The sequence below is a fragment of the Neltuma alba genome, unplaced genomic scaffold (assembly GCF_004799145.2).
Source record: "Neltuma alba isolate B1F8T4 unplaced genomic scaffold, ASM479914v2 tig00012167_pilon, whole genome shotgun sequence".
Classification (NCBI taxonomy): Eukaryota; Viridiplantae; Streptophyta; class Magnoliopsida; order Fabales; family Fabaceae; genus Neltuma; species Neltuma alba.
Window position 1 is genome coordinate 45,411 of NW_021636714.1, and position 18,011 is coordinate 63,421.

General features: G+C 37.6%; 1 protein-coding gene across 3 annotated transcripts; it reads left to right on the forward strand.

Moving 5' to 3' along the window:
• The first annotated feature begins 5,469 nt into the window (after positions 1 to 5,469).
• Positions 5,470 to 17,043, forward strand: LOC114724101 (probable protein S-acyltransferase 5). Of its 3 annotated transcripts, none has more exons than XM_028910394.1 (6): positions 5,470 to 5,700; positions 5,806 to 5,935; positions 15,105 to 15,287; positions 15,515 to 15,811; positions 16,045 to 16,278; positions 16,416 to 17,043. In XM_028910394.1, exons 2-6 carry the CDS (start codon positions 5,819 to 5,821, stop codon positions 16,902 to 16,904), a joined length of 1,320 nt encoding a protein of 439 aa, XP_028766227.1. In that variant the 5' UTR covers positions 5,470 to 5,700; positions 5,806 to 5,818; the 3' UTR covers positions 16,905 to 17,043. The 3 variants fall into 3 exon arrangements, with proteins under 3 accessions (XP_028766227.1, XP_028766228.1, XP_028766226.1); XM_028910395.1 differs by having other exon boundaries at positions 5,470 to 5,688; XM_028910393.1 differs by having other exon boundaries at positions 5,471 to 5,935.
• Positions 17,044 to 18,011: the final 968 nt, after the last annotated feature.

Genomic DNA, 18,011 nt, shown 5'->3' on the forward strand with positions numbered 1-18,011 from the left:
GATTCAATATCCTATGATTTATTAATTTAGCTGGATATGATATAAACCTCTTAAATCTAGAAGGGGGGGGGGGAGGGTTTGTGTGGCTCGAAATGCCAATAACAAGGACAACACCTGAAATTGGCTGAATTTGTCAACAATCAACGGATAGTAAAGAAGACCCTTGATTGAAATGAAAATGGACCAAAGCTACATGTTAATTTAATAGGCATGGGACCCCCTCTTCATCCGTCTGTTTCGTTCATGTTTTCCCCAAAACGGATACCTCGATCCTGTTTAATTATGAATTTTTGAACAGAAATATAAATATAAATATATATAATCACTTAAGCTTTACATTATTTATTATTTATATTCTTTACTTCATTCATCATCAGATGTGTTATTTTTATATAAATAAATAAATGTGAGAGATCGAGATCATCATAGATATGACTATTCATATAAGCCGACTGAATTTAGATATATGGAAGAGCAGGATGATGAATATATAATAATGGAATGGGATTAGGGGACTGGGGCAATCAAAGGCATATATGTGTGTGTGGGCAAATGAAGGCCATAAGGGCGGAGGGTTGATTTGTCTTGTGCATTAGGTCATGGATGCATGGTCCTTCTCTTTTGGTTTGAAATTTGATAGATATCTTGTCCTGCGTTTGGGCTCTCTTAAACATCTCTCTTGCCCATTTTCCCAGCCATGAAATCACGGTATGAAAGGGACAACACTCCTCTCATTATTTCATTTTGGTTCTATATATGCACGTAGAATTTTAGCTCAATTTTTTATTCTAAAATTATGAGTCTTAATTATACTTCTCCTATCTTATATTTTCAACAGATTTCACCCAAATCACAAAAACTTTAAATCTCATTAATTTTGTTTTAAAATTTAATAACTTTTTAATATTTCTGCTCATATTTAATGCATATGCTTTCCAAATAATGACAATCTATAGAAGAATAAATTAGAAAAGAATTCTATATTCATATAATATATTTAATAAGGTGACTTACATTGAAAATAAAATAAAATAACTTTACGTAGAAAGGTATATTATTAGTCATCCTCCCTTTGCTGAAAGGGAGTGTCTTATGGCTGCCAATGAATATACGTCTCTAGCAATATAGGGGTTGGATTCACCAACACAAAATTCTATTAATGACGGAACCATCATTTTTCAAATAATTATTATTTTAAATTTTTGATAAAGAATTAACTATTTTTAATTCTATGTTATACATCTTTTATTAACGAAATAGTAGTAGGCTAATTAAGTTCATGCACTCCAGTATTTAAATTGATATTTTGATACAGGGATATTTCAGTTTAATTCGAAATACTCATTTTTCTGTTGCATGCACGATAACATCGAAATTAATTAACACACAAATAAAAAACACAAGTTATTTTTATTGTAATTCTGTTATTAATTACTCGCGTGGTCCTATTTATAGGGTAGAGTGAGAAGATTTTTTTTAGTCATATTTATAAGGCACTAAGAGAAATTTTTTTGTTGACTTTATTTATAGAACAATTTTACCTCTCATTTATTATTGTGTTGACTTTATTTTTATATAAGGTATAATGTATATTAAATAGAGACAAAGTTAAAAAGTTGTTGAATTTTAAATAAAAGTTAATGAAATTTAATATTTTTCTTAGTCTGTGTGAAACAATACTAGAAGTGACTTATAAATAGAACCGGAAAAGTATAATTTTAAATTTAACTACATCATTGAAACGCAAGAGAAGACATATACATGTCATGATTGATGATGAGGATTATTGCCTAACGTTGTCACTCAGAACCCGAGCTGTAAAGACTAGATTATTTATAAAACTTATCTTAAATCACGATCAAGCAGTTACAGACTCAATTAAGATGAAAAGAAAGGGAAGAAATTAAATATGCAGTTCTTATAAAGTAATTAATTAATTAAAGTATCACAAGTCAACTGATTTGAGAAAGAAAGCGACATATAAAACAGTAAAATGTGTGAATTATGGCAGTGAGAAGAAGTGAGGATGTGGAAGTGCTTTGTAAGAATAATGATGACGGCAAGAGCCTATCCCCAGAAGCGCGGTTGATGGGAAGAAGACGACCCTAAATATCAACACCATACAAATACTTTTCAACCTCTTTGATTAAATGTCTCTCTCTCTCTCTCTCTCTCACACATGTTCATAACCTTTCTTCTTTCTCATATCATAATTCCGATCCCACTTGGATTGGATCACCCCACACACTTAATTAATTTCTTCTATCACACGCGCCGGCCATTCAGTATATATAATAGAATTTGTTTAGACTTCTCTTAAGTCCTATATTTATAAGATACTCCTATAGCATTTTATTTATTAAAAAAATTTATACTCTAGTTAAACAGAAGCATTTAGTAATGAAATTAATTATTAAAAGTCACAAATGAATTATTACACGATGATATTTCTTAAAAAAAATTACTCCCTCCGTTCCTTATTATAAGAGACGAATAACCGAATTACGTTGATAAAAAAAGCAGTTAAAATTAGTTAAGAGCAATCAATGTGTAAAAAGTATAATTTTTTTCCCAAAATTGCCCTCATTAATAAGGAGAGATAACATGAGAGAGAACAATTAAATTATTAAAAGAAAGAGAAGTGAGAGGGAGAGAGAGTGTGAATTGGAGACAAAATAAATATGGATAAAATAGAAAATCAACATAAAAAAGTAGAGACAGCTTTTAAGTGTCTCTTATATATAGGAACATGCCATAAGTATCAAATGTCTCTTATAATAAGGAACAGAGGGAGTATGTTTCTAACATATTTATTAACCCAATTCATTTTGACTCTAACTTTTTTTTTAATCACTGAGCATTATTTATTCATCTCGTATAAAATGAAAGAGAGAGTAACACATACTACTTCTCTGCAGGTACAGTGTATTGTATTCTAACCAAGCTTAATTAATAAGCCAGGGTATGTTATGAATCATCGCCTTTAATGGCCAGGAATTGTGTGCTATTAATTAATGTTTCTTTGATTGACATTGTGACATTAATTTAAACCTATACGCGATAAAGGACTTCGTGATTACCTGCGATTTTTATTTCTATTTTTTTAAAAAGAATAATTATCCACATTATGTGGATACTATCATCTCTTCAACAGTACTATAATTTAATTTGATGCAGGCTGGCTTCTGCGCTTATAATCCCGATTCCAAAATCCCAACGCACACACGCACAAAAAGGCGTCTTCGTCAATTTTAATTTTGTCTTAATTTGTACGTGGATATATAAATTCTTATTCTTACATGATATTTAAACCTCCACAACTATTAAGTATGAACTAAAGACAATTCGATCAATGTTTTTCACTCATGATGTACTGGTCGATTATATGTTTTATTCTGATGATAAGTCAATAGTTAAATTAAAGTTTGTGTGTGTATGTGTAACTGTGTGTGTGTGTGTGTGTATTATCTTGACACATTTTAAGAAAATTAATGATAGGCAACAGATAAGATCAGAGTCTTATTCTCCACAAACTGGACGAAACGCACGTCACACTGCTGCTACCTGGCAATAAATTGATAGTATGCCAGCTTTGTTTGTGTGTGTAACTGTAAATATATTGGTTCATGTATTAATTAACAGAGATTTGCCTAGGAAGGTGGATACAAGGGTTGTGGCTGCTGTGAAGGTTATCATTAAGGCATTAATAATACATATTTCTGTGACCATATATCGCATTACTTTGGCTTTAGGTCGAGGCAATTAATTATCTCCTCTTATACTACCACTCTTGTGCTTAATTAAACACTCCTTAATTAATGGGAAATCTAACGCCACCCAGAGTGATGAGACATATGGTCACAAAAAAGAGATTATTCTTAAACAATCAATTGATTCACCAAAAATTAAAATATGTTAATATAATCCATAATGGTTTTTTGTATCACACAAACATGTCAATACCGAACTCGAGCCTGATACTCCATCTAAGCGTGACAAGTGATGCTGCGCTGTCGTTATTACAACTTGTTGTTGATTCATGGGGATATAGCAACAGATTGCTTCGTTGCCAAATCACTTTTTGTTTTTTTGTGGGGCTAACAGTAATTCATCTAACTCTTCTGTGTGTATAATGGAGTTGTGAATAGGGGTGTGAATTTAGGCAGAAAGGAAGGCTCCAAAGGAAGAGTCACAGTCGGGGGAGAATTATTGATGAGGAGCCTTAAAAGATCTGATGTGGCTGACCCCACGAGCCACACATTATTGATCACAAAATACAATGAACTCCACACACTTTTCTCAGTTATTAAATTATTATTGAGCCTATTTAATTCTCTTTTGTTGCTGCAATGAATAAGCACGCAAATTGCACAAAATCTGTGTGACAGTCTTTTAATGAGCGTGCTTCCTTCGCCTTCCCCTCCATGTCTCTTTCCCACATTGTTCTTTTCACTCAAGCATGCCCCATATCTCATTAATTCCCCAATTTTGATATGTCCTAGATTTTTATTCCTTATTATTTTTATTATTATCATTACTATTATTATTACTATTACTATGAATCATGCATATGCCGAGGTTTGTCCTACAAAGCTAGAATCCAAGACAGTGGCTTGCGCTACAAGGCAGGAATTATTGGTTCTGTATTAGAGAGGAATGATCTCAGATTTTTTAAAGGCCCAAATAAGCTGTCTTTTTTGTTGAGGCCCAATTTCATTGTTTGTCGCGTTGTTCTTTTGCCGCTTGACTTTGCCGCTTTCCTAAATTTCTGGACTTTCCCCTAACACAAAAAAGAGTTCAGAGTTGGGCCAACCCAACTGCTCAAGTCAACAGCTAATGATTAAAATATATAATGGCAAAAAAAAATCAAAGGCAGAAGCCTTAAAGGCCTCTTTTGAAGTTCAGTTGCATGTAAACTTAAAAGGCTAACTCACTTGAATTTTTCCTAATATAAAATGAGCATTGGAAAAAAAACTAAAAAATCGAAGGTAGCTCGAAAATGTTTTTCTAAATTTAGCTGGGAAAAAATGGGCAAGTCCTAAACCTTCAAAGTAAAAAGATGAGTATTGAAAAAAAAAAAAAAATCAAAGAACAAGTGCCTCAGTTGAAAAAATAAGATAGCTCCGGAGACAACCGGGGGGGGGTTTTCGTCCACTTAAAAAAGAAAAAATTGTTTCGCACTACAAATCTCATTTTTTTTAATTCCAAAATTGTCATAAAATTCAGTACTTAAATGTAATTAAAGGTTTCGCAGGGTTCTAAAAAATGTCACTTTTCTCGTATAATTTGCTGACGTCAGAAATCTCAAATGATTATTTCCAAAGATAAAACGATGCGGAAAAGAATTCAAGTCGGAAATCTCCGGCGGAGTGACAAAGTGACATTTGAATTTAATGATAGAACCAGTCGTTTTTTTTTTTTGTGGCCCACATCAGAACCAGTCAAATTGAGGCATAATAATTAAGTTTGTCCGCCGTCAGGCATGGATGATAATTGCGCCCTTAATCTTTTCTGCCACTTAAGTTTCTGACAGCATTGACCGGCCATTAAACGGTGGTGTCACTAGCCAATTCCGGCGAAGCCGCATCAAACCAAACATCCCCATCTCCTGAGGAGTGAGAGCCAGATATCAAAGTCAAACTTCGATTAAAAAAGGAACCGCGTCATCTCTATTTTATTTTGATTTATATAATTATTCTTGTAAGATTATTTTCCAATTTAAAAAAAGCCGCCTTCCCTCTATTGACCTTCCGTTTAATTCCACTGCCTTCCGGTTCCGTTGTGTGATTTTCGTTTTCATTGTAGTTTTGGGCCCATAATGATGCCAGCAGTGCAGCCTCCACCACCTGTGCCGGTGTTTTCGGACTCCTCCGCCGCCGGAATCACTGATGGCTCTCCGATGACCAGAACTTACCGCGCCTGGAAGGGCAGTAACGTGAGTCCTACACTTCTTCAAACGCAAATCAATTTTTCTTCCTTCCCTCTCTATCTGATTCTTACCTTTTAGTAATCAAGCTTGGGTTTTTGCCACCTCAGTTACGATTCGAATGCGATTGCGTTGTCTGGATTATTTCTTTTATGTTTTTAATGGTATTCGGGCATACCTGGAGTCTGCAATGTAATCAGGTTGCCACGCAGAGGTCCGATCACGGTGACGGAGTCGGGTCTGTGTTTTCACAGCAAATGCACCAGGAGGGAAAAGGTGAGCAATGGAGTCCAGAAAAATGAGTAGTCTAGCGAGGAGGAGAAAACCGTAGTCTATACCAACTGATCATGCGACGGTTTTGTAACTACACGTCCCATTTAAAAAGGAAAACTGCCTCCTCGTCCAACCGTTCCCGCTCTTAGGCAAAAATATATGAAAGGGCAAAAATTACAGTTAGATACCCATAATTTTTGCTATTCTCATCAGGACCCCAAATGATAATGGGCTTGGGTCCAATCCACCAAGGGTGGACTGGCCCATTTTCTTACATCTCCCACTCACACTTGGTGGATTAGATGTCGCGGGTCTAGTCTCTTCACCTTCCCTCAATTTCATACTTAGTGCTTTGCCGTGACCGCGTGGGCATGACGTCTTCGCTTGGGTCCCTGTACTAGAAATCCCTTTTAAAGGATCAGCACAAGTCACCCTCTCCTTTTGTGTAGCGTGAATTTTAAAAATTATGCCTCAGATGTCCTAGATTTACTTATATACACTTTTTCATGGTAAATCTAATCCCTCTTGAGTCAAAAGTTGACTCAGATTACCTTTCTCTTATGTCTAGTATCCACACTTACGACCACAAAATTTCATAAGGGACATGTCACAGACACTAGCATAGGTGTGTATATCACAGTCAATCTTCCTTTCGCCCAAACATCACTTTGAAATGAATCAGTCGCTTTCTTAGCATACTACCTTAGATCGCATCAATCATGACCATAGGACATATGCCAAAGTAGCAGTCACTGAAACATATCTTCATGATATTGTCAAAGTCAAAGGACACCAATAGGAGGATAATTCCTCCCTGGGACTCACACAGCAATGAAGCAGGGATCTTTCACTTGCTTCCCTTTTGCGGTTCTTTCAGCACATGTGGTATGAAACACATGCTACGGTGTTACTCTTTTACTATAAGAGCGTATGTCGATTTAGATTTATTATTAACACCGTACAGACTTAGGTCCAGACACACTCAGTATCTAAACCCAAATTCTTCAATTCTGCTTATTGTTATGACGTCGATGTTGAAGAGTTTGTTGTCTGGCTACAGGTATTATGGAAGTGGGATTCCAAACTTCGATCCAACTTTATCAACGTGGATCTCATCTTGACTTGCTACACTTTAGTCAAGGCGACATAAAGTTTGTGTTTCTTCTCTACCATATCAGCATTCATTGCTGCTTTACTGGTGAACACAAATGTCTCATCTTTGTTCACTCCACATGAGTGTCAAAGGCGGTTGCCCGTGTGAGAGAGTCAACCTTTTTAACCTGTACGACATACTAGACATTGTATACTTTCGGACAAACACATAAAGTGATAACGAAATACAATTTCATTAATGAAGCGTTCATATTACACTTTACGTATGCCAAGGGCTTGTACATGTTCTTTAAAAACTTTTTCGCCTATTGGCTTTGTCAGAGGATCTGCTACCATACATTTGGTTGAAATATATTGTACAGTAACAATCTTTTGTGCTATGTAATCTCTAACAAAATTATACTTGATGTCAATATGCTTGGTTTTGCTGTGATACTTAGGATCTTTAGTATAGGCTATGGCTGCAGTATTGTCACAGTATACCATCACTGGACTGGTACTCTCGTTTCCAAATCCAAGGTGTTCTATAAATCTCTTCAGCCATAAAGCCTCTTGCACTGCTGCAGTGCAAGCCACAAACTCAGCTTCCATCGAATGTAAGGCAATGCACGTTTGCTTCTTGCTACTCCAACATATGGCGCCATTGTTGAGTAAGAAGGTATAACCTGAAGTTGACCTTCGTTCTTCTTCATCTCCGCCTACATCAGCATCGGAGTACCCAACAAGACGCAGGTCACCTCCTTCGTAGCACAGTGCATAATTGGAAGTTCCCTTTAAGTACCTCAAGATCCTCTTCACTGCTTTCCAATGCTTTTCACCGGGGTTAGACTGGAATCTGCTCACCAGTCCCACTGCATAACAGATGTCTGGTCTTGTACACATCATTGCGTACATCAGACTACCAACAGCACTGGCGTATGGAACTCTTTCCATCTTCTTTTTATTAGATTCGGTTTTGGGACACATGTCAGAACTCAAAGCCACTCCAGTGGCAACGGGCGTACTCATGGGATTGCAGTCTTTCATGTTAAATCGCTCAAGAATCTTGTTGATATAATTCTCTTGTGAAAGAGAGAGGATTCGTTTTGAACGATTTCTTTGGATCTTAACTCCAAGTATGTATTCTGCTTCACCCATGTCTTTCATTTCAAAATTCGACGAAAGCCATTCTTTAATAGCCACCACCGAATCTAGACTATTTCCGGCTAATAGTATATCGTCTACATATAAGGATAATATGACAAAATTACCCTCAAACCGCTTAATGTAGACGCAGTGGTCTTCCTCTATCATTTGGAAGTCATATGAGGTTATCGCTTTGTGAAACCTCAAATACCACTGTCTGGATGACTGCTTCAATCCATAAATGGACCTTTTGAGTTTACAAACTTTATTTTCTTTTCCTTTTTCAATGAAACCTAATGGTTGTTCCATATAGATTTCTTCATCCAGATCACCATTCAGAAATGCGGTTTTTACATCCATCTGATGTAATTCTAGATCTAAACTGTTTACTATTGCCAAAATAAGTCTAATAGAATTGAAACGCACAACAGGTGAGAATGTATCTTCGTAATCTATTCCTTCCTGTTGCGTGTACCCCTTTGCCACTAATCGAGCCTTGTATTTGTCAATTGATCCATCCACTTTTCTTTTAATTTTGAGAACCCACTTGTTCCCAATGGCTTTACGCCCTTTTGGAAGATCAACTAACACCCAAACTTGGTTCTTGTTCATTGAGTCCATTTCTTCTTCCATAGCTTTCATCCATTCATCTTTCGCAGGACCTGACAAGGCTTCTCGTACAGAACGGGGCTCATCATCCCCTTCTGGAGTAACTAAGAGAGATTCGCCTTCTATTTGAAAGCGTCTTTTGGGAACACTTTCCCTGTTACTCCTTCTGACGGGAGCTTTTGCTTATCCTTTTTTCTTTGTTCAGGTCTTGGTGTTGACCTTTCTTGGCTCCCACTCAGATTGACACACCTAGACGATTCTGGTTTGTCAATTTGTTCTGTACTGTCTTGTTCCTGTGTTTCATAAAGAGAAACGGTACGGTCAACATCTCCTCTATTAGGAAATTCAGTCTCAATGAATATTGCATCTCTTGATTCTATTTCAGTCACGGTTCCATCTTCGTTTTCACCTATGAAAACGTATCCCTTTGATTGTTCAGAGTACCTTATGAAGATACATTTCTTTCCTCGGGGACCCAACTTCCCATGCTTATGAGAAGCATCATGGATATACGCCGCTGACCCCCAGGGTCTCAAGATGCTTAGATCTGGTTTGCGTTTTGTCCATAACTCGTAGGGTGTGGAAGCGACTGATTTTGAGGGTACACGGTTAAGTATGAAGGTTGCCGTTAACAAAGCATCACCCCAATAAGAAATTGGCAGGTTTGCTTGAGCCATCATTGACCTAACCATGTCTAAAAGAGTTCTGTTTCTTCTTTCAGCAACCCCATTTTGTTGTGGAGTGCCAGGGATAGTCAGTTGTCTGATTATCCCTTTTCTTCACAGAGCTGTTTGAATTGATCAGATAAATATTCACGACCTCGATCAGTTCGTAATGCTTTAATTTTACTGTCCATTTGATTCTCTACCTCATTTATGTATCGTCTAAAGCACTCAAGAGCTTCAGACTTATGCGAGATCAAATAGACATGACCATATCGTGAAAAATCGTCAATAAAGGTAATAAAATACCAAGCTCCGTGTCTTGCCCTCACACTCATTGGACCGCAAATATCAGAATGGATTAATTGCAATGGAGTTTCAGCCCTTTTTCCCTTACCGAAAGGCTTTCTTGTTGCCTTACCAGCTAGACAGTTCTCACATAGTGACATTTCCATATTGGGAATGGCACCCAACAATCCTTCTTTTGCTAGTTTAATCATTCTATTTTGATTAATGTGTCCTAGTCTAGCATGCCAGGTGTTTATGTCAATGTTATTCGAAGAAACAGCAAAGCATTCATTACTATTGAAATCACCAACAATATCTAAAACAAAGAACTTCTTAAACAGGAAAGCTGAACCATAAAGAACAGAGTTGCTAAAAATGTCTGCAACTTTACCATGAAAGTTTACATTAAACCCAAATTCTAACAGACACAATACAGAAACCAAGTTCCGCCGGATGTCAGGAGCATAAAGTACATCATGGAGTATCAAGGTCTTCCCACCACGCAAAGTAAATTTGCAGGTGCCCAAACCTTTAACCTCGATCCTCGCGTTGTTCCCAACGTAAAGCCACTTGCTTTGATAGGGCAACCGACGGTACTCGATAAAGGATCCTCGATCCCTGGTTACGTGGTCTGTGGAGCCTGAGTCTATAATCCAAGAAGAAGAAACAGGTTCTGTTAGAAAAACAGTACTAGAAACATATGAAACATGTGAATTCACATAATCCACTAATACCTTTTCGCTCTCAGCCTGTTTTGAACAGTCACGTGCGAAATGGCCCATTCTCTGGCAGGCGAAGCATTTGACCTTCTTCAGGTCTAGCTTCTTCTTCCCACCTTTCTTTCCCTTCTTCTTGAATTGCTTCTTTCCTTTTTTGGATTGAGGACCACCCTTCTTCCCTTTCTTTTGAAACTTCTTGCCCTTCTTGGAATCGGGCCTTGATTGGGAAGTACCGGCATCCTCGGTGTAATAAGCTTGTCCAGAGGTCTTGTAAGCCTCTAAACGTTCATCCTCCAGCTCCAAGTGTTTGGCTACATCGTTAAAAGTAACGATGTTTTCATTATGGGTCAGGTTGACTTTCATGTGTTCCCAGCTAGCAGGAAGCGATCTGATAACAGCCTGTACTTGCTGTTCATCAGACAGGACATGGCCTGCTTCCTTAAGTTCTCTGATCATGTTGGCCATCTCTCTCAAATGTTGTTTCATTGGATTGTTTGGCTTGAGCTTATAGGTGTCGAACTTAATCGTCAACCTTCTAAGTTTAGTGGTAGAAGTACCACCAAACTTGTCCTTTAACGCTATCCACATAGCCTGTGCAGTTTTGTGCCTCTCAAACTCGCACATAATGTCATCAGCCATGGCACTCAGAAGCGTAATTCTTGCTATGCTGTTTTTCTTCTTCCACACTAGGTAAGCCTCTTGGTCTCTCCTATGTTGGGCCGTATTCCCAGCTTCAGGTTCAACCATTGCAGTGGTTAAAGGTTCAACCGCATCTTGTTCCTCCAAGATGTATTGAACCTTTCGGTGCCATATGTCCCAGTTATCCCCGTTGAGCTTTTCTCCCTTATTAAGCTCAGCAATTATGTTCTTGGTTGCCATTTTCAGTTCTGAAGCAAATTTATCCCACATTATTCTACGTTTTCTCTAAAAGAGATGTACCATAGAACATCTTAGTTATATATAGCACAGCGAAGTGTACAATGTCTTGTACTTATATCATCCTTGATCAGAAAGTAATGTTGCTGCAAGATCCATGATCAAGAGCATACGTTTGTACCTCCCATCACACAGATACAAGCAACAAACATTATTTCCTATCAAGGATTTTATATAAGCACTTCAAAGTAAAATTATGACTCTTAGAAGTCTTATCTTCTAAAAGCTCCCACTTATAAAAAGCATACACATACTATTCACAAGATAACCATATAACAACAATTCAAGTAATTTCATTAAATGAAACAACATATTTAGTCTGTTTACAATGCATGAAACCATAAAAAAAAATTTAATACAACAAATATTAATAAAGCATATGTAAATATTACATTATTTAATATGCACATAAAGGTAATCAAGCATTGCTTTCCTTAGGCTCCTGAGTTTGCGTTTTTTGTTCATAAAAGAGGATACTAGCTCTATGGCCCAAATCCAGTAAGATTTTCTTATGGGTTTGCCTTTAGGTCCGCCTCTAACCCTTATTGCTCTTATGTACTCCATTATGACTTTAAGGTAGAATTCTGTATTCTTCTTATCGGTCATGTATTGGATGTAATTGGCGAGCACGCCATTGATTCCTTTTATATTTGTCAGTTTTGCTGCATCTCTCTCAGCTATACTCATAGCTAATGCGGGGGTCAAAGGTTGGTTCACCTCTTCTCCTTCCTCAACTTCAATTTCATTAGGGAGATCCAGTGAATCTTTATAGACTAATTGAGGTTCAATGGGAGAGGTTCAGTGGGGAACATAGTTTCCGACTCAGGTCCGGAAGCCACTAACTCCTCTGGGTCTTCTTGAGGAACCTCTTCAGGGTCCTCCTCAGGATCCTCATCCTCAGGTTCATATTCTGGAATTCCATCACCTAGGAATGAGTATTCCAATGAACCATGATCGGTATTTTCAGTGCCACTAGAAGCCTCTTGCTCCATTTTCACCTAGAACAAAATAATATAAATTATTTTGAATATTCTGGAATTTTTATCCACATAAAAACACCAGAAAACGCACCAAAATACTCATAAATGGATCCTAAATTGTCTCTAAAATTATCAAAATATATATTAAAATGAAGATCCTAATTTTAGGGATTTTTAGAGACAAACCACACCCCAATTGGACCATTCACGCGCCTACACGCGCCCCTAGAAGGAAGAGTTAGCGAATTTTTTTTTTTTTAAAACTTCGCCCACTCTCGCTGTCGGCGCGTGTACGTCACGCGCCGCCATGGGTCCGGCAGAAGAGGACACGCGCCGTTACGACGGCCCGAACGCGCCACCACCTTTCAGGTGGTGGTGTCCACGTGTCTATGAGGTGTGCCACGTGGCGGAACGCGCCACGTGGCAATTCTGGGGATTTTTTTTTTTTTAAATCATTATATATATTTTTATATTTGTTTTTTTTTTTTTATTTTTTCGGGTTGGGCTTGGTCCGGTTCTATCCGGATCCGGACCAAGCCAGCCCAACCAACGCATCCGCCCCGCCTCGTTTTTTTTTTTTTTTTTTTGTGTACGACGTCAAAACGACGTCGTTTGGGGGCTGGAGGTTGTCTTCAACCTCCAGCCGGGTCTGACCGACCCGGTTTCCGTCGCGGGTCGGGTCCGTCGGACCCGGATTGTTCTCTCCCCCATATGTCCTCCGTCCGACGTCCGTTCTTCGCGTTCTTGGTGTCATTTTCTTCGTTTTTCCGAGCTCTATGCAATGGGATAATTTTTGAAGCCTAAAACCTTCATTTTTCAGACACCCAAAACGAAAAACTTCACTGTGCGAAAACGGGTCTCTCTCATGATGAATTCCATGCTTCCAAACCTACGTTTCTACCGTTTTTCAGATGTTTTTAATTGTTTTCGGTCATCTCCCATGCAGAATACTATCATATAATTGTTGGAGACAACAAACAAAAAAAAACTCTCACATCCGACGTTCATGGAAGCGGGAAAAAAAAACTAATAACACAGAATCATTATAAACAACTATCATGCTGAATATAAAGAGAAGATTTGCTTAATATCTGGGAGCAAATCACTGAAGTGGGAATGAAGTGCCAACCGTGAGGCACACAACAAAAACAAAAAAAAACAACGCAGAAGATGAAACAGGGCAGCGGAAGAAATAGAACCAGGCTCTGATGCCAATAATGGTATTCGGGCATACCTGGAGTCTGCAATGTAATCAGGTTGCCACGCAGAGGTCCGATCACGGTGACGGAGTCGGGTCTGTGTTTTCACAGCAAATGCACCAGGAGGGAAAAGGTGAGCAATGGAGTCCAGAAAAATGAGTAGTCTAGCGAGGAGGAGAAAACCGTAGTCTATACCAACTGATCATGCGACGGTTTTGTAACTACACGTCCCATTTTAAAAAGGAAAACTGCCTCCTCGTCCAACCGTTCCCGCTCTTAGGCAAAAATATATGAAAGGGCAAAAATTACAGTTAGATACCCATAATTTTTGCTATTCTCATCAGGACCCCAAATGATAATTGGGCTTGGGTCCAATCCACCAAGGGTGGACTGGCCCATTTTCTTACAGTTTTAGTGGAGGTGGAGCCCCCTTTATGTATTTTTCTTCTTCTTTGGCTGCCCCTGGGCGGCAAGCCTTACTCAATTCGTGAAATATAGGACCTCCTATTTGTGGGCTATCCTTAGAGAGAATTTGGCCCCCGGGGTATGTTCTTCCGATTTTAAGTTATTTGAGCTGAAAGCTTTTGAAGTTTTAATGGTTGCATGATATTATGTTGTCAATTTTGCAACCTGTGAAAATAACTGATGTTTAAATTAGCTAACGATTAAATCAATGCAGCTTATGGTCCTCAGTATGTGAGATTATTGTAATTGACATCCTCCTCTGATACATACAAATGCAGATTCTTAATGGTCGTTCTAAGATAGCTTGTTGACTTCCTGAACAATTCTTGGCATTCTGGGTGATAAAATGAGAGAGAGGGAGAATATTGATATTGGTCTAAAACGAAGGGTGTGAAAGAAGATAGACATGTATAATTTTAATAATCATCTAAACTAAAGAGAATCACGTAAATTATTCAGATTTTATCTCAACGTTTAGAAACCTGCAAGATAAAAGTACATTCATTTCGTTTTACACTGAAAGTAGGGGTGGAATGTTAGGCTGACGTGCCCTGCGGAAGGCGTATCACTATACAGATATAATTTCTTTGGCATAAAAATTTCAATTTCGTCAGATCGATCAACATGTGGAAACAGATACTGGATGTAAATATTTTCTCGAGCTTCTGTTGTTCAGTATTGATGATTTAAATTTGCATAACAGCGAACATAACAAAAAACGCATTATTTTGTTTTTTTAAAAAACATATTTCAAATTGTATTATGTGAATCTTCTTGTTTTTGAGCTCATTGTCGTTCTATTTTACCAGGTATTTTTTCTTCAGGGGAGGCTTATATTTGGACCTGATGTAAAATCTATATTTTTAACAGTATTCCTCATTGTTGCCCCGGTTGCTGCTTTCTGTGCTTTTGTGGCCAGAAAACTGTTAGATGATTTTCCTCATCAATCAGGATGGTCAATAATGGTCATAGTTATTGCCCTTACCGTGTTCGTAAGTTATCTTTTCCTCTATGACCTTACATAAGTTCCTGACTCGCGATTAGCAACATAATTCTCCTGATATTAATGGATTCATAAATTCTGTTTCATTACTAGTTTTAGTCTCTAGTATTTTGTTATTTTTACTCCCCCCCCCCCCCCATTGCCAATTTTCCAGATCTGTTACGACACCCTTTTTCATTTGTCACTGTACTCTTAAATCCTAAAATGTATCCCCAGGTTCTGATCGTCCTTCTGCTGACCTCAGGAAGAGACCCTGGCATAGTACCCCGTAATGCTCATCCTCCAGAGCCAGACGATGATTATGGGAGTTCTAGAATTGACAGCGGACAAATTCCCCGGCTACGTTTACCACGGACAAAGGATGTAATTGTCAATGGCATAACCTTAAAGATCAAATATTGCGATACCTGCAAGCTATATAGGCCTCCCCGCTGCTCTCATTGTTCGGTCTGTGATAATTGTGTGGAGCGATTTGATCATCACTGCCCTTGGGTGGGTCAGTGTATTGGATTGGTAATATTCATTCTTCTTTTTTCATATTACTTTATTATATTTGTATTTCCGCATTGTGACAAACAACTTGAGCCAAAAATATTTCATTTACTTTTGTATTTTCTGCTCTCACAATGGCACAAGCTCAAGAACATTTAAAATTAATTAGCAGTTATATTAGTAGCTGATATAATCATGAAATTGCCAGTTCAGTGTTTTCTTTTGCATAAATGCTTCCATGTACATGGCTGCAGCGAAATTACAGGTTCTACTTCATGTTTGTCTCCTCTGCAACTTTGCTCTGCTTATATATACATGGCTTTTGCTGGGTATACATCAGGAGGATCATGGATTCTGAAGGGATTTCAATCTGGAAAGCAATGATCAAAACTCCTGCTTCTATAGCGCTAATAATCTACTCGTTCATCTGTGTCTGGTTCGTTGGTGGCCTTACTGCTTTCCATACGTATCTCATCAGCACAAACGAGGTTTTCATGCCCTTCAACTCATGGTCCCCCAAAAACCTTAAACCTGACTCTGCACTATTCCTGGGTGTCTTCAATCTTAGCTAACTGCATTCTGCATCAAAAATGTTAGTAACTATTCTTTCTGTTTTTATGTGCAGTCCACATATGAAAATTTCAGATACCGTTATGATCGTCAGCAGGTCAACCCATTTAACAAAGGAATACTTAAGAACTTCAAAGAAATATTCTGCTCTAGCATTCCGCCATCTAAGAACAATTTCAGGTCCAAGGTTCCAAAGGACCCATCATCACCTTCGTCAAGAGTTGGTGACGGACCTGTTGGCCCCATGATGAGAAAAACCATGGGTGACTTGGAATTAGGGACCGGGAAAGCCTACAGTGAGGCCGATGAGGAGGGAAGCGATTATAAAGGTGGGTTTAGTAACAGTGAGGAACTTAGCAAGGGTGGTGAATTGGCTGATTCTTCCCTGGATTTGGGCATAACTATTCCCAAACAAGATGTGGAGGTACATGATGCTTCATATATAATGCATTCTCACTGGGAAAGAAGAAGCAGAATGGGGGACATTGGTCCTGAAGTTCTTGATGGACCTCAAGCTGGTGAATTAACAAAGACGGCTTCATAGAGTCAGAAAATTTACACATGTAAATACTTTTATAAAAAGGTCCGACTTTGCACAGTCTACTTACAAGCTACATTCAATCCGTCAATCAATCAAAGGTTTCTTATCTTCTTTATTTATAAAAATGTTTCCTTTTTTTTTTTTGCCGACTTTATTTATAAAAATGTTTTTTAATGTTTAATTGGCTTAGATGACGTTTGATCTACATTTGGTTTAGACCAGACTCCCTTCACTCAACTCATTTCCATTGCATCATCCATCCTATTTCCTCATTTTGTTACTGTTTAATACTACCTCGGGTCTTAATTATAAGAGCCAGTTGACTAATTTGAGGAGATTAAAGAAGTAAACTGAGTTAGTTATTTGTCCTAAATAGGTGTTGTTTTTCCTAAAATATCCTTATTAATCAAGTGTATTAATTAGAACTATCATTGTTAGGAGGGCTACTTTAGAAAAAAAAATGTATAAATATAAAAGACAAAGTGGATTAGGGTCTTACATTTAAGATCAAAATAAAATTCAAACAGGGTCTTATATTAAGGACCGGAGGTAATAATAAAATGCGGACAAGGCGTGCTAAATCATGCATTCGGTATAGTTTTTTTTCATTAATATAATTTGTGGTCTTTCAAGTTTGCATAAATTTTTGTTTTAGTTTTTCAAGTTTCAAAATATAGATTTTGGTCTCTTAAAGAACAAAATTTTATTATATTATATGGACTAATATTTTACATAAAAAAATTGAGGGTCTAAAACTTATTATTTTAAATTTGAGGGATAAAAATTAAAATAAGAGTAAGCTTGGGGAATGAAAAATTGTATTGATTTTTTATACACACACAAAAGAACCTAATTTATTTTTTATTTGGTAGGCTAAGGTATTCTCTTAAAAGCAATCATGGTTAAAAGACAATCAGGTACTAAATACGGCACAAAAGAACTTAATTGAGTATCAATTGTTAACCGCCAGTACTGAACATGACAAACAAGCCCAATTTAATGGGCTAAGGCCTGATAACACCATTGTCACTTTTTGGGCCACATAATCCAATTCAACATTGTGGAGGCCCAATTTCTGAAGTCGTCGCCGGCTTTGTAACTCCTTCGCCT

Excerpts from the sequence above, each read along its gene's own strand:
- LOC114724101 (XM_028910394.1), top strand. The coding sequence starts at position 5,819 with ATGATGCCAGCAGTGCAGCCTCCACCACCTGTGCCGGTGTTTTCGGAC. Across the intron at positions 15,288-15,514 it reads TTATTGCCCTTACCGTGTTC|GTTCTGATCGTCCTTCTGCT; the intron begins GTAAGTTATCTT and ends ATGTATCCCCAG. Across the intron at positions 15,812-16,044 it reads TGGGTCAGTGTATTGGATTG|CGAAATTACAGGTTCTACTT; the intron begins GTAATATTCATT and ends ACATGGCTGCAG.